The 17771-nt window shown below is 39.8% G+C and overlaps 1 protein-coding gene across 1 annotated transcript in view; it reads right to left on the bottom strand.

Annotated features, from left to right (window-relative positions):
- thsd7ba (thrombospondin, type I, domain containing 7Ba) overlaps positions 1-17771 on the bottom strand; it is an 886244-nt gene that overhangs the window by 149820 nt on the left and 718653 nt on the right. Inside the window, exons 20-21 of the mRNA XM_048599575.1 lie at positions 16304-16419; positions 11969-12086 (exon numbers count right to left, since the gene is read on the bottom strand). Of these exons, the coding sequence (XP_048455532.1) occupies positions 11969-12086; positions 16304-16419 (234 nt within the window). The remainder of the gene's footprint in view (positions 1-11968; positions 12087-16303; positions 16420-17771) is intronic.

Raw genomic sequence — 17771 nt, 5'->3', positions numbered from 1 at the left:
CATGTGATGGCACAGTTTTGGTGAGCCAAAGGACCTGTTCCTCTACTGTACTGCTCCTTGTTCTTTGTTTTTAAAACATAGTCTAACTGGTAAAAAGAAAATATTTGGTTTTTAACTGGGTCATCTTTTTTTTTACAAGTGAGCAGTGAAACAATTTAGAAGGAACAATTATACAATATGCCAAACCAAATTATTCTGGAAAATTTGTTGTTTTCTATGTGTTTTCTTAGTCATCCCTATCCAACTATCCTGAAGATTTAAAACATAGATAAAACATAGATGCCTGTGTTTTTTAGCTGCACCAGCAATTTTCCCACAAACTCAGAGATTTCTGCTTTTACTGAAAAAGTCTGCTTACGCAAGGACAATGAAAAAGAGTTGAGGTGCTAATATAATCCAATTTTGCCTGTCTCAGCTCACCTGTTGCTGGAAGTCTTGCTCATGCCTTTTTTACCTTAAGACTCATCTACTCCAATGCACTTTCGACTGTTTACCACATTTTATACTTTGTAGAGTAGAGGTAATTCAAGCTGCTGCAGATTCCCTTACTCATGACAAGTCCCATTCACCTATCATCACTGTGCCTGCTGACCTACATTATTTGCCCCTCAAGCAATGCCTTGATATCAAAAAGTCTCATCCTTATCTTCAAATTCTTCCATGGCCTGAATGCCCTCTGATCCTGTTATCTCTGCCAGCCTTGCAACTTGCTGAAATATCTGCGTTCATCAAATTCTTGGTCTGTGAATCACCCTTGAATTTAACTCCTTCACCACTGGCATCTTTTCTTTCACTGAACAATAGTGTCTTTGCTTGGAATTCTCTCTCATCTGCAAATCTCGACCTCACTGTCCTTCTTTAAGACATTTACTAAAACCTACTTCTTTGATCAAGTTGTTGTCCTAGCATTACCTTATGCGACTCAGTATCTATTTTGAGACAATCTTTTATTCTAAATTCATTCAGGCGATGTAGACTTTGCTGACTGGGCCAGCATTTATTGCCCATCCCTCATTGCCTTTGAGAAGGTGGTGATTGCCTTCTTGAACTGTGGGCAGTCCATTTGGTGTAGAGTCTGAAGGAGGGAGTTCCAGGATAATAAAAATAGAAAGTCCTGAGGAAACTCTGTAGATCTGACAGCCTCTGTGGTGAAAGAAACAGAATTAACATTTCAAGTCCAACATGACTCTTCTTCAGAACCCAGTGACCCAAAGGAATAGCAATGCATTTCCAAGTCAGGATGGTGAGTGGCTTAAAGGGGAACTTGCAGTGGTGGTGTTCCCATGTATCTGCTGCTCTTGTCCTTCTAGATGTTATGGTTTGGAAGGTGCTGTCCAAGTAGCCTTAATCAAGTACACATTTCTGATACTGAGTGTTTTTGGTATGAGTGAATTTTTATTGATGTGGTGCCAATCAAGCAGGCTGCTTTACCCTGCATGTGGCAAGCTTTTGTGGTAAGAGTGTATTTAAAGCTGCACTCATCCAGACAAGGGGGGAGTATTCCATCACAGTCCTGACTTGTGTCTTGTAGATGATGGACAGAAGCTATGCAGACAGGAAGAGAGTTGCTCACTTCAGGATTCCTGCATTTGAACTGAAGAGTAAAGAGTAAAATATTGCAGGACAATTGTAGTGATTGGAACCAGGTTGACCTTATTGACTGTGAGGTCGTTTATTGGAGTTGTTAACCTGGGTCAATCAGGAAAGCCCTGAGAATCTCCTCATTCAGGTGACTGATTCCAAGCCAGTATACTGTACACAATTAAATAAAGGGTAACTTGATATTGGGAGACTGACCTCTGTGCAGTTATTTCAGTGGCGACGAGAGAAAACAGGACATGCATGAAGAGCATTCATTTGCAAAAGTCACTTGGAGTTGGGGGAAGCATTTTTGGCAGAATGCCTTTATTTTGGAACGTTGGCTTATTTGATCCTGCTGTCAAAGACTGGGCCAGTATGTCGAAAGAATGCAATGTTTTTCCTGGGCAAATGATATTGGGGCAGATGAAAAGCAACAAGTAATCCTTGTGACTGCTTTTTGGAAGGCTTACCTGGTGCCATTTGCTTTGTGGGCCAAAAGTAGAGGGTGAAATCAGGAGTTTGGAGAGTGAAGGAATCATCAAACCAGTGCAGTTTGCAGAATGGGCAGCACTAATCATACTGATTGTGCAGCCTGATGGCTCAGTTTACCTTTGTGGGCAATTCAAGCAAACAGTAAACCATTTCTTGCAGCTGGATAAATACCTGGTCCCTCACACAGAGGACCTATATGCAAAGTTGGCGGGCGGGGAGGGGGCTATCCTTTACGAAGCTGGGCATGAGCTATGCCAACCTGCAATTGCAACTGGATGAGGAGTCCCAAAGGTACGCTACAATTAATATTGAGAATATACAAGGTTGCCATTTGGGGTATCATCAGCCTGCGCTCTTTTCCAGAGGACCATGCAGAACATTCTATAAAGCTTACCCCAGAAAATCATTTATCTAGAAAACTTACTAATAACAGGGAAGACCAATAGAGAGCACTTGGAGAATTTGGACACAGTGCTTAAACGTTTCTCCCAGGCATGTGTATACCTTAGAAGGGCAAATGAGTGTTCCAGGCACCAGAAGTGACCTACTTGGGCTACAGAGTCGACAAAATTGGGTTACGACTGTTGGAAGATAAAGTGAGGGCGAACAAGAATGCCCTGGTTCCCATGTCTGTACCGGAGCTTAGGTCTTTCCTTGGTTTAGTGAATTACTTCCATTATGGCACCCTTACACCTGCTATTGAAAAAGGGTCAGCCTTGGAAATGGTTGCATAGCCAAGAAGTACCTTTTATGGAAATAAAAAAGCAGCTATTGTCATCAAAGGTGTTGGCCCCCAACCATTCAAAGCAAGAGGTGGTGTTGACATGCAATGCCTGGCATACAGCATTGGGGTAATGTTGGCTCATCGGTGGCCCAATGGAGAAGAGAGCCCAATAGCGTTTGCTTCCTGGACTTTGGTTGATGCCAACCGCAAATATGCTCTGATAGAGAAGGGAGGTTTGGCAGTCAACTTTGGTGTGAGAAAGTTCTACCAGCATCTTCACAGACAATAAATTGTCATAGTTACAGGTCACAAACCCCTGCTAGGGCTACTGAAGGAAGACAAGGTGGTGCCACCCATAGCTTCCCATAGAATTCAGCGTTGGGCCCTTATTCTCAGGGTGTTCAAGTACAAGTTAGAACATTGTCCGGGGGCCAAGTAGCTAATGAGGCTGGAAGAGTCTATTTTGGTTTAGCTCCAGGGGAGTTGTTGATGGGGAGAAGACGCTACACCAGGTTAAATTTGATATTCCCAGACCTGGGATAGCAGGGTGAAATGGCAGCAGGAATGCCAATGCCAGGCACAGGCCTCCTCTAAGCAAGAGAGACAGTTTAATCCATGGACAATGTTTGGTGCCAGAACCATGGAAATGGCCCTGTACGGGTATGAGGCGAGGGTGACGCAAGGTCAGGTGCCATCGCTTACAAAGTTGCCACAAGTGTTACAGTCCTGAACAAAAAGCTGTTAACTCACAAACAGGGCAAGAGCAAAACCTACCTAGTCCCTCAGAACAGCCAGAAGGCCTGTTGGAAACCATAGGTTCTCGCACTTTGTCTCGTGTCAAGCAAACCTCAGAGTCTGACATGGATGCTGCCTCTATACCATTACCACCAGAAGAAAAGGAGGAAACCCTACAAAAACGCTCCAGACATAAGAGGTGGGCTATGGTCTGGTACACGCCGCCTGTGTCAGAGTACGAATTAGAGGAACCCAACTTGGGGTGAAAACATCATCTCATGAAAAGCAACAAGCCAAAGAGCAGGCCTATATCCCCAGACTTAGGGCAGGAGGGTGTAGTGATTGGAACCAGGTTGACCTCGTTGACTACGAGGTTGTTGAGCTGACCAACAGGAAAGTCCTGGCTGACCAAAATAACCAGGGGATTTAGAATCTCATCAGGTTCAGGTGACTGACTCTGAGCTGGCTGTGCAGAACAGTTTGGAGAAAGGGTCACCGGACCCGAAACATTAACTCTGTTTTTCCCTTCACAAATACTGTCAGACCTACTGAGCTTTTCCAGCAACTTTGTTTTTGTTCCTGATTTACAGCATCTGCAGTTCTTTCAGTTTTTATTAAAGGGTGACTTGGTGATGGGAAACCAGCCTCTATGCTGTTATTTCAGCACTTTAAGCAGGAGCAGAGGAAAAATGAATACTTTATCATACTTCTGCAGCAATTAAGTCAGGGGCAAGAAGGTTCATTAAAGGCCTTCTCGCCCATCAACATGTGAGGTCCTTAAATCGTGAATTGAGGGTGATAATGCTTCCTGAATGGCCATTGTCTCTCAGGGGATGAAAGTGCCTCAGCTTTAGTCTTTAGTCCATGGTGCTGGATGCCATTATGGCATGCCATGGCTTCATAAGTACCTCGTCTAAATGTTGGTATGTAGCACAAGTCTTATAATCTCTTAATGTGTAACTGCTATGTGACCATGCTCAGCACATCACATTGATGAACACCCAATATCCTGGCATGAGGCATTGATGCCTTTGTTCTGCATCAGTCCACTATTCCTTCAGTATTTAAGCCATTACGTCAAACTGGAGGCTGCCCCTGGGTGATAAGGACTGTCTGCTCACTTCATGGGCATGATCCAAACATGTGTGACCAGCAGGTGGGCAATGAGAGCCATGCTGCCAAGAATCTTATCAATCTCTCTCCTGGCTGCAGCCTGTTGTTACTCAAACAATAATTATCAACTCCACCTCTTCCAGTAGGGTAAGGGCATGCAAATATGCCTAATGCTTCTCCAGTTAGGTATTGCAGCCTATTATTATGCATCACTTATCGTAAAATCAGTGAGTGTGGTTGATCATGTACTTGACATAGTTTGGTCGTTGCCATTGCCCTCAAGTTTTGAGGTGTGGGTGTGTAAATTATAGCAGTGATAACAGTCTGAGGAAGAGACAAAACTAAGTGTGCTAAGTATGTGTTGTAGATATTATCGGATGTTGGTAGCTGAGTGAAACAGGGATAGTGAATGGAGTACTGTGTGGGACTGATGGTCCATTTGCAAGAATAAAGCATTTGAATTCATTGACCTTGACCACAAATGTGAAGTCATTCAATTTTTTTCCTGCTCTGCATGCAAATCCTCAGGGCTCAGCTGCTCAGTGACAGCTACCTGTTTTCACTCTGTCATGCCCGTACGGCAGATAAACAGCCTCCTGTCCATTTCTTGCATCAAGGCCTCCAGTTCTGTGCCAGAGAAACTTAAAACCCTCTGCCTGTTTTCATATTCACTCTTGTGCAACCATTTCTTCGAGACAAAATATAATTTCACAATAACAGGAGTATCCTGACTTTAAAGTTGGCAGTCCAGTTTTATTTGGTGCAAGTGTCGCATGAATGTCAGCCCACCGCTAAGGCATGTGTTCATTCAACAACACAATTAACACTAGGCTGCTCACTAATATTATTTAAATTATCATGCTGCCTGTATTTGAAGCAATGGATATGAGTTAATCAATCTTTGTCATTGCTTTGCCCTGCTTGGGGCCTTATGCAAATGTATGATCCCATTTAAACAAAAGTAGCCATTTAATTGGTTCAGAGATAGTAGGAACTGCAGATGCTGGAGAATCCGAGACAACAAGGTGCAGGGCTGGATGAACACAGCAGGCCAAGCAGCAAGTATTGTCAGTTTTGTGACGAGACCCTATTTGGGGTTCCACAATTTGTTGCAGTTCAGATGAGACACCCCAAATTGTTAAGCTCCAAAGGAAGAAGGGATAAACTGGCTCCCTTTCTTTGAGCTCATTGCTAGTTCAAAGGACACAGGCAATTGAAGGGAAAGTTAAGTCTGTGAGAGACTGGGGCAAACAGAAGCATGCTCCATGTCAAGCTGAGATAACAAGGTGTAGAGTTGGATGAACACAGCAGGCCAAGCAGCATCAGAGGAGCAGGAAAGCTGACGTTTCGGGTCGAGACCCTTCTTCAGAAATTTCAAGCTGTGCTGCTGCTGCTGGTCTGCTAAGAAGGCAACAGAACGTCACTGTGTCTTGGTGCTCAGGAAGATATCCCAAGAACAGTTGAATACTTCTAAGCTGTGAGGACACAGGAGGTAGTTCTAGGAGCCACTGGCCGAGGTTAGAGCTGACGGAAATGCCCAAAACAATACTAGCTTGGTGGAGCTAGCAGTCAATAAACAAAACAACTGGTGTTGTATTTTTGCGTAAGTGCATACTTACTTACAGGGAAGTACAGTCCAAGGAGAGGAGGGCAAAGTACCAGATCATGAGTAGTTGTTCAAGGAGGTCAGGATGGAACAGTTTTTAGGGCATTCTGAAGAACTAATAAATTGGAATACCTTGTAAGGTTCAAAAAGATTTGGTGATCCATAGTATCATCAACATCTGGAGAATTGCTATGGAATCCATGGGCTCTGTATTAACTGTATTTGTTAATTGTTGTGGTTTATGATCACAGTGTGTCTGTTACCCATATTTACTTCATGTTAATTCTAACTGGATGTTAAAATACAAGTTGCATACATATTGTAAATTGCATTGTTGTTATAACTTTGAACAGTAAAGCTTATTGTCTTATTTTGTTTAAACTCGTGGGAGTTCTCTGAGGATGTACCTTGAATCTCAAACTTTTTAAATTTTAATACAAAAGGTTGCTGGCCCGTAAAGAGATTGCTGCTTACATTTGGAAATCTGATCTGGGATCGTAACAACATAAACACATTTTTTTCTGTCACTTTTCAGACCACATGTTTCCTGCATCTGATGATTCATCACAATCGGTACCACACAATTTAAAACTGCAAACCTGCATTTGTAAGCAAGTACATAAGGAGGTATTCAGTGTTCAGTGCAGATGTTAAGTGTTATCTTTCTCTAATGAGTGTTTGAAAAGAACACTATTATAATAGAAAGAGGTCCTCAGCAGGCCAACTAAAAGAGTTGGCAGATTGCTACACATTTAACAGAAGGAAGCAAATGTCCGTTTAGCCCCTCTGAATAACTAGAAAGATAACCAGTGGCTGGGTCAGCTCTGCTCCAGATTCCCCAGAGGTTGTAGGGACCCAAACAAATGGTTTGTTTACAAAATGAAACACAAATAACCATTCCTATCCTACAAAAACACAAATCTAACTCTACAGGATCCTAAAGAACATGCCCCCTATGTTATTACTTCACCTCTTCCTCAGTGAGGCAAACTGCAGAGAAAGATAAAAGATGATCTCTCTGAACTTCACCTATTTTACAATTGGCAAACAGCCTGTGAAGGCAGGACAGGAGAAAAGGAGAAAAGAATTCCAGGTTTTTCACACTTTTTACAATTTCAGATGCCTCAAGGCTCTTCACAACTAATGAATTATTCTTGAAGGCTATATACTACAGCTTCTGTGGGTAAAACATGATGAGCAATTTAAACACAAGATTCGCACAATCAGCAATGAGATAAACAATCAGTTTAATCTATTTTCTTTCTGGTGTTGATTGCAAGATGAATGTTGGCCAGGCCACTAATTATTCAAATACCAGATGTTGGCAAACAATTCAAATTCTTATTTGAAGTAAAATTAACAGGAATTTGTAGGTGTCTTCGCTCACCATGAACGGCTTCAATGGAATTTTTCAAGGAAAGTCACATTTGACAGATTTAACAGTTTTGAAGAAGTGATCAGTTGGACAGAAAAAAGGGAATGCAGATGAATTTTAGAATGTTTTCAATGCGCTGACATGGCTTTGTAAATTTACAATTGATGCTTCCATTGGTTTGATTCCTTTAACGGTGGTAATAGTCATTGCCTATGAAACCTATCAAAACTGCCTGTTATTTAATTATTTTTGCTAAATAATCTTTATTTCTCTCTGCACTACTGGAAATATTCACATTATTTTAAGCGTTTGTGCAAGTATGTTTCTTATCTACAGCATTATCCTGATAAATCCACACTATGTGTTAGGTGTATTTGAATTCCTAGATCTATGGCAATCACATATCTATTAACTTTTTTCCAAAATGTATTATCACATAATTTTTCCACATTAAATTATATCTATCATCCGTCTGCTCATTTCACTAAGCCATATCCTACTCACCATTTACTAAATTCTCTTCAAAGGTGCCCTTATTATTGCTTGGCAGTGCAGAATTAAATACTGGTAAAGAGAATCACAGAGTCAAAGCTTTCATCTGGACTGAAATACAAGAAAACCAACTTAGAATGAAAGCAGAGACATTACAGTGTGAAGCTGGAGGAACACAGCAGGCCAGGCAGCCTCAGAGGAGCAGGAAAGTCGACGTTTCGGGTCCCTCCAGCTTCACACTGTGTTGTCTCTGACTCCAGCATCTGTAGTTCTTGCTCTCTTGGAATGAATGGAGCTTTCTAAGTTGGTTTTCTTGCATTTAAATCTCATGGAATGCACTTGAAAAAGATTGGCTTCATGTGTCTTTTCAGGTACGTTTAAATTCTTAGGTTTCATTGATAAATTTCAGTATCAGGATATTTACATTCAAGTTTAAGTTATCTGAATATATGAAGAACAGAGATAGATACAGCAGTTATCCTTGGACTACACCCTCTATGTCAAACTTTCAACCTGTCTCCAATCTGCACATTACCCAATCCTATTAGTTACAGAGATAGTAGGAACTGTCGATGCTGGAGAATCTGAGATAACAAGGTGTAGAGCTGGATGAACACAGCAGACCAAGCAGCATCAGAGGAGCAGGAACGCTGACGTTTCGGGTCGAGACCCCTCTGATGCTGCTTGGCCTGCTGTGTTCATTCAGCTCTACACTTTGTTAGCCCAATCCTATTAATTCTGTTTCATGTCAATCAACTTGTTACCCACAATGCCAGATTTCCTTTAATATCATGTGCTTCAATATTCTAAAACCATCTTGGAGACTAATATAATGAATGAGTTCTGAATCAAAACAAGAATCATCAATTCAAAATTATCACTCAGACAGTGAGGAGTCAATAGTACCTCAGTTAATATGCCATTGCAGCTACAGTAATATTTGCTATTAATTTCAAAATCTCAACCACCTAAACCAATACCAGTTATTCACATTTCATATTATGTACATGTTGATACCTGCTTTGGAAACATCTCTTGAGATTTCAAAGGTCAACTTATACATCGTCATCTATGGCAATTTTTGGGAAGTTGGTCTTATATCAAAGTAAGCATTTAATGCCTGTCCTTACAGTGCCTTCAAAAGTTGACAGTGGTGGAACTTATTTTTGAACCACCACATTCCATGATGTGAAGCTAGTCTACAGTGCTTTTAGGAAGGGCTTTCCAAGACTTAGACATAGCAACAGTGAAGGATTAGTGAGATCAGGTCCAAAACACAATGTGACTCACAGAACACAGTATTTCCATTAACTTCTTGTGCCTGTCCTTTGAGATGAGAAGGTTGTGTGTTTTTCAAGGGCCACCAAAGTCAAGTCAAATTGCTGCAATTCATTTTCCATACAGGATGCACCACAGCTGTAGCATGCTGGTTGCAGAAGAGCTGAATTTGTATGAAGTGTCAACCAAATAGTTTACTGTGTCCTGGATTATGCTGAATATCTTGTTGTTGCAGCTGCCGCTATCCAGGCAAGAGCCAAGTATTTCATTTCATTCCTGGTTTTTTTCCTTGTATTTGGTGTTTTAGAGGGTCAAGAGGTGAGCCATTTAGCATGAATAATCAGTCTCTGACCTGTTCTTGTAACTATTGTTAATTGCTTTGGTAACCTGTCCTTCCACCTTCACAGCACCCTCTTTAAAATTGGATAACTTCTCTGATATTTCTTATTCTTTCTTTAAAATGAAACACCTCACACTTTGGTGCATTAAGCCATTGCATTTGCATACCTCTGTTTTCTTGAGGTCTGCTACTCTCTTCCTCATCTTTAATGATACTTCAAAGTTTTGTATCTTCTGCAAATTTTGCCCTGGTACCTCCTAGATTAAGTCAATAATACATATATCAAATACGTTAGTGATTTTTGTTCTGTACCCTGAGAAATACCACAGCGTATCCCCAGTCATTCATCTGTTTATTGTCCCTGAGCTGAATTTGTATCTATGATAATATCACCCCTTTATCCTCTAGGCTTCGATTTTGCTGATAAACCTATTATGTGATTCTTAATAAATATCTTTTGAGAATCTCTGTGGATGAAACCAACTGCATTGCTCTCATCAACCATCTCTGTTATCTCATCCAAAAAATAAATCAAGCTAATCAAACACAATTTCCTCTTAAAGAAATCTGTGCTGGCTCTTCCATACATGTCCCTATTTGTCCACATGGCTACTAATTTTCTCCTGGTTTGTTGTAGACCTATAATTACCAGGTTTATCTTTCCCTTTCTTAAACAAGTGTGTAAACAATTACAATCACCATGCTGGACTCTGATATTATTAATAATTGAGATGTTTATGAATCCCATTAGCTGTGTAAATGTCACCAATCACGACTGGATGTGACAGGCCTGCAGAGCTTTGACTTGATACTTTGGGAGTGTTTGCATATTTCTGTGTACATAATGCTACCTCTGCTGCTTAGGCATGAATAGCCTTGTGCTGTAGCTTCACAAGGTAGTCCCGGCATTTGATAAACATGGTGATGATAACTACTTTCTGTGATGGCCTTAATCGTGTGAATGGAATTGAAATCACATGGGGAGGCATCGGCCTTGTGGTATTAGTGGTATTATTGCTGGACTTTTAATCCAGAGACCCAGATAACGGCAGGTGGTGGAATTTGAATTCAGTAAATGATCTGGAATTAAGAACTTAATGATGACAATGAATCCATTGTTGATCATCGGAAAATCCCAGCTGGTTCACTAATGTCCCTTAGGGAAGGAAACTGCCATCTTTACCTGATCTGGCCTACATATGACTCCAGGCCCATAGTAATGTGGTTGACTCTGAACTGGGCAATAAATGCTGCCTGGTCAACGATGCCCTCATCCCATGAATGAATAAAGGAAAAGACATTAACATGCAGGAGAGACATAACAGAGACTGCCAATTTGTGACAGCCAATAGTGTACACAGTCAAAATCATTCCAAGCATCTCTTCATGTACAGCCATGAACAAACATGCTTCACTTAAAATATTATTTACTAATGTAAAATTTGGGGAGATCACCAATCAAGAAAGAAATATTGATATTCAGGTCACCACATGTTATGTTTTCAGTGTGGTGTCCATTATGACAATGACTGCATAACTATAGAGAAAGCAATTGAAAAACCATAAGATGTAAATAAAATGATTAATTGGCACTAATCTGACCCTCTAAAAAGAATATTGATTACTGATCTACTATACAGACATGTTCTTCTTTCCCTCTACAGTCCTTGTGATTTACCTAAAGGTTTCTGAATTTGTAATATGTTCAGTGCTGAATAATTCAGATATGCAAAATCCAAATGCCACATTGAATATTAAATGCAAACTGTTATATACGTGATCTGCATCTACAATAATTTTCTGGATAAATTCCATATCTAAACTAATGATATTGCAATAAATAGCTAAGCATTTTGACAGAATTCAAAACAATTATAGAATGCTTACTTTGAGATAATAAAGAATATTATTTGCTGTCAAAAAGAAAAAAAGTGTTGGAGAACTTACTTGCTTTCCCTTTTATACTCATATTTCAAACATTTATAAATATGTGTTTATGTGTGTTGCACATGTTACATAGCTTCATCCACAATTCAACAGCAAAAAAAGTTAGAAATACAAAAATACTGAAACTAAATCATTGTGACAATTAACATGTTAGTTTTATTAAATTTAAGCAATGGTCAATTGGAATACTCTTTCTCGGACTAAGCTAAGTAACTGCTTGCACTGTTATTTTACATGGAAGATAAACTAACACCTGCCTTTTGATAGTCAGAAGGATCCACATACCTTCAAGTCCGCAAGTGTGGGAACACTCAGACCAAGATGACCACTCTGACGGCTGACAATTTACAGGACATTCCACAAAGCAAGACATGGATAAATGCCAAGGAGATTCCAGTTCCATCTTGGAAAAAGGAAACAAAATGCAGCAGTAAACTACCTGGTCCATAGTGCCATTTAGATACAATTTACAACAAAAATTTACATTTATCCAGTAGCTTTCACACAGTAAAATGTCGCAACACGTTTCACAGGCGTATTCTCAAACAAAGTTTGGCTCTGAGCCACAAAAGGAGATTGAAGAACAATTAATCAAAAGCTTGGCTAAAAAAATAGATTTTAAATAGCATATTAAAGAGAAGTGGAAAGCTGAATGTGAATGTTGAAATGTATTGGTGTAAAGAACTTTGTGACTTTTTGATTTATTTGCTGTTGCAAGGTGTGTATGAAGTATATTATGTGAGGTGAAGAGCTGAATGGATATTCTGAAAATCTACAACTGAAGAAATAAAACTAGTGAGTATAATTAATGACTGAGTGTGCATAATCTGCAAGCACTTGGTTTGATAACCTTGTCACAAGTTCTTAAATATTTCTTTGTGTGCCAAGGAATCCGAGGGCTGTCGTAATCAGACGGAATCCTGAGCAATGCTACTTTCAAGCAATCCTATACACTTGCTAAGTCATTCCTTTTGTTTTATTTTGTTGCATTACAAATTGACTAAAACTATAAATGGGTTTGCTGATTGCTATTAGCCTTGGTCAAAGCAATTTCTCATCGATAATGGAAATTGAGTGTTATCCCAACCAGTTAATGAAAATTAAGTGTTATCCTGACCAGTTAATGACTGGATCAGTGAAGCAGCAATGCAGTAATATTTAGATTAAACTATTTACACTATCTAGGTTCAATATAAATTTTAAACAAGGAGCTGCAAACACTATTATTTCACCTTAAAAAAAACCTCCAGTATAGACCAGCCTGTATATTTTGCTGATGTTTGCTTTACTGATTAATTGGTGACTTTGTGAAGGTATATCATGCTTGATGCATGATTGGGTATCTGTAATTCACCAAAGATTTGCATTTGGACACATTGCCACAATAGATTGGGTCAATAAAACTATAAATCACCACAGGAAATATTAAATTGTAAAATGTCATTGTTTAGAATTGGGAAATAAGTAAAAGTTATTCAGAGGCACAAACTTCAAAATAGTTTTGACCTTTAAAGATCAAAGTGCACATATCCATTTGCCAAGTATAAAAACATTTTTCTTGACCTTTAGTTGTTAATAATATAGTCACCATGTGAAATCAGCAGTCTGCTTAAGTTTTAAAGAAAGTCATGTCACTCTTGCGTGACGTGAATGTGGAGCTAATTCCTCAATAATATGCTCCCAATGAACAGCTAGATTCAACAGAGTGTGGGTCAAAGATAGAAGGTATTGAGTTGTATACGTAGCTTCAGCTCATGCTCTATGACTGTGGCTCTTCACTGGAAACTTTAATTATAAAATCATCATTGCAATTCCCCAAACCTTTCCCTTATCTTCAATTTATTTTAGAAAATAGATTGGGACATAATTCTCTTGCAAGAAGAGTCTTCTTTCAAGTAATTGTTATATGCCTGTTAATGTTTTTCATTTGCTTTCATTTTAGTGAGGTGTATCGGGCTGGGAAATGGAATAGGTCTCCAATTTAGTTGCAGGACAGGTCTTTCCCCAGGGCAGGTGAGTCCAAAACCAGAAGCATAGTTTAAGGTGAGAGTGGTAAGATTTAGAAGGGATCTAAGGGGCTTCTTTTATCATGCAGAGGGTGGTGGGTGCATGGGATGAGTTGCCAGAGGAGGTGGAGGAGGCTGGTACAATTACAATATTTAAAAGGCATCCAGATGGGTACATAAATAGCAAGGGTTTAGAGGGATATGGGCCAAATGCTGGCAAAAGGGACTAAATTAATTTAGGATATCTGTTTGGCATGAATGAGTTGGACAGAAGGGTCTGTTTTCATGCTGTACATCTCTATGACTCCACGACATTTCCAGGTGAGATATAATAAAATTGAACACAGAGAAACCATCATTTCTCTAGTCAAGAGGTGCAAAGTGAGATGCAATGGCTAATTTTTACACTGCTAACATTAAGGAAATTTACACCATGTGAAGGTAGCTTAATATAGTTTTGGTAATCAGTCTCTGCTTTTGACACCACTAAGCTTCCCATCGGAAAGAACGTGAAGTTAACCAATCAACTGAAAGCATACCAATTTCTGCTACTATCTGCACAAGTACAAAGCAAGAATAATAAAGCAAACTGATCAGAAAAGAGTCTAACTGTTTCAAATTATAATGTAGCAGAAACTCATGACAGATGAAATGTATCAGAGCAGAATTTTAGGAACATAGAAGATAGGACACAGAATAAGGTTTGTGAGTCTGCTCCACCTTCAGTAATGATTATGGCTGATCATTGAGCTCAATACCCTAATCCCACCCTTCCCCCATATCACTTGATCACTTTAGAGTCCACCACTGGCAGGATTGCAGCAGGGGGCTATAGAATTCCATAGGTGGACTTCCTGCACTCCTCCTGCCAGTCCCTGACTTGCCTGTAATTTTATGTGGGGAATGGGCAAGATTTAGGCCTACACACATTCACTTCAACAGAGGTCCTTTAGGTGCCAAAGACCAGGACGAACATGGTCGCAATGTTAAGACTTGCAGAAGGAGTTCAAGGAGAATGGTAAAGCCTAGCAGACTTCTCAGGCTTTGAACAGGAAATAGGGAGATAGGGGCTTACCTGAAGAACCTTTGTCCACATCAGGCATAATGCCCCCTCTCTGAAATCTCCCCATTGGGTGCTCTGTCCCACCTTATCCTCAACCTCTCCAGCAAGACTCCTTCATCTCCTCATCTCCCTCTCTTAAGCAATACCCTACAAAGCTCCGGAACTCCTGCTCACCCCTCCTGATACCAAACCCCCAACACCCTCCACTACTTAGCATCATCTCCCCTGTCACAATGAGGCTCCCTATACTTATATAGTTCTGGACTTTGGGACTTCAAAGCTAGGTGAGGGGTGGAAGTTCAATCTCCAGCCAATTCAATGGGACTGCTGTGATCAGCAGGGATGCATTTCTTGTTAATTCTTTGGCTAGTAGGTTGGGAAACTCTACCATCTAAAAAATCCTACCTCTGAGGTGTGACCTATAATCATAAAATTCATTAAAAGAGTCAATTTCCCAACCTGGGACAAAGCAGAGACTGCGTAGCTGTTGAATTCAACCATAAACAACAAATGAGTGAGAAAGGAAACAAAAAGACTTTGCATCAATCCAGTTCCTTGCATGACCACAGGATGCCCCAAAGCATGTTATACTAAAGAAATACTTTGGAAATGTGGTCACTGTTGTAGTGTAGGAAAAGCAATTGAGCATTGCACTGCTCTTATAAATAACTTGATACTGATCAGACCATTTACTTTTATAACGTTAATTTGGGAATAATACTGCCCAGGACACCAGAGTTAGCATCTCTGTTCTTCAGAATAGCGCCTTGAGATATTTTACAAGGGAGGAGGAGTCTTAGTTTCACATTTCTTCTGGAATGAGTCTTTACCCCAAAACTTTCTGACTCTGAGTTAAGTGGGTACCACCTGAGCCAAAGCTGACACTGAAAGAATTTTGTTATTTTTCTCTGACCATCATAAGTGCAACAGAAATAACCCCTCCAAGATAAAAAAGTTAAGCATCTAAAAATCAAGTATCAAGAGTTATGGGAGCACTGTATCACCATGGACATAACAATATAAGAAAGTTGAAGATGGAGAGCAAAGCAATGAAGGCCTTAACTGATTTTCCTTAATTGAAGTGAAATCAGGCAGTTTCTTTTTTACAGGTGTGCACCTGAATCAATACAACTTGGCAATATTCACCGGGCTCAAACAATCCATTGTTCCCAACACACAACATATCTCTCCGACTGTGCTGTGAAGCTATAGGGACAGGGAGCACAGCTGATGTGAAAGGTATTACTGACATACCTTTCCAAATACGATTTCCCTGCTTATAATATTAACAATGTGTTATGTTAGAAAATGTTAGAAAAAAATTGAACTATTAAATCTCACTATGCAATATATACAACAACAGCTTCTTGTTAACAACTTTTACTGTTTTACATCTAGGTGATTGGAAGTGATTTTTGAAGGGGAAAGTGTATGAATAAGGTCACACACAATAATCTAGTGCAAGTGTAATGCAATTAACTGTCTCTTTCAATTGCACCTCCAAACCAACCAGGTTCAGCCATGAAACCACACTGCATATTGAGATCTCACCTTTTCACAGTAGTCGCTATCGACCGACTTTCCATCACTTCGCACACAATTAAGCAAACGAATCTTTAGCCCTTGTCCACAAACTGCATTATCACTCAGCTGGCAAGTACTCCATTCTGAGAACACGAAAAGAAATCACATCCAGAAAAGGTCACTGCATTGACTGAAGTTTATGGCTGTACCTGTTACAATTAACATCGTGGTAAATATCATTAAATCAAACACAATAATTTGCTTTTAATTGCCGACAGGTCTACTGAGAAACAAACATTATGACCCTATCAAAAAGAATTGTCTTCACACCAATCACTTTTATACATACATGTACAATGTTTCAATGTTTCAAAAGGCTCTGCGGAGCAGTGCTGGTGTCTAATGGGCTTCATTCACTTTTGCACGCAACTACTGGCAACTTTAGTATCTAGCACAATGACATGAGGGTCAAAGATGATGTGGTGATGTTCAATCTTACATTACTATCTATTTCCTTTCAGGAAAGAATATTAATAGCTGTGAAGGTTACATTGGCTTAGAAAATTAATTTTGTAAAGGATTTGATAGCAGAGGTGTTTTATACCTGCAAGGAATGGGATAAGTGTCGTTAAATTGTATTTCTTGAACTTTACAATTTGTCATGACTGAAATCAATAGCACTCACCAAAATAAATGGCTCCAGTAAAAGTGTTGACTTAAATTCATTCAGACTTTGAAGGAAATAAAATAGAAAGTTTGGAGCAGAAACTTCAATGCGAACTCATAAAAATAAGAGAACAGACAGAGGTCAAAACTAAATATTTTACATGAACGATGATGCGGAGAACAAACTAAAACAAAGAACTGCAGATGCTGGAAATCTGAAAGAGAAACAAAAATTGCTGCAGAAACTCAGCAGGTTGGCAGCACCTGTGGAGAGAAAAAACAGAGTTAACATTTTGAGTCCTGTGATGCAGTGACACAATTCTTAAAAGGGTCACTGAAATTGAAATGTTAACTCTGCTTTCTTTCTCCACAGAAACTGCCAAACCTAATGATGTGTAGAACAGATTGTTCAAGAATCAATGACAGCAAAAGATAGTATGGAAACGTTTGAAGAAGCAGGTACTTGAGTGGGCAATCAAGGTGTACTGGGCTGGATTTGATAGAGTACTGTGGTTCCCAAGGCAGGGGGAATCTATCCAAATTTCTAAATAAAAACTGAAAGAACTGCGGATGCTGTAAATCAGGAACAAAAACAAAGTTGCAGGTAAAGCTCAGCAGGTCTGGCAGCATCTGTGAAGAAATAGGGGTCACCGGACCCAAAACGTTAACTCTTGTTTTTTGCTTCACAGATGCTACCAGACCTGCTGAGCTTTTCCAGCAACTTTATTGTTGTCATCTAGTTTCTCTCCACATTCATGAGAGAATAGCAAACTGCAAATACGTGAACAGAGGATAGGTAATAAGATGGTGTTAGTACATCCAATCGGGC

The sequence above is a fragment of the Rhincodon typus genome, chromosome 7 (assembly GCF_021869965.1).
Source record: "Rhincodon typus isolate 14 chromosome 7, sRhiTyp1.1, whole genome shotgun sequence".
Taxonomy (NCBI): Eukaryota; Metazoa; Chordata; class Chondrichthyes; order Orectolobiformes; family Rhincodontidae; genus Rhincodon; species Rhincodon typus.
Note: the sequence above shows the minus strand (reverse complement) of the source record. Positions and strands in the feature narration are given on the sequence as shown.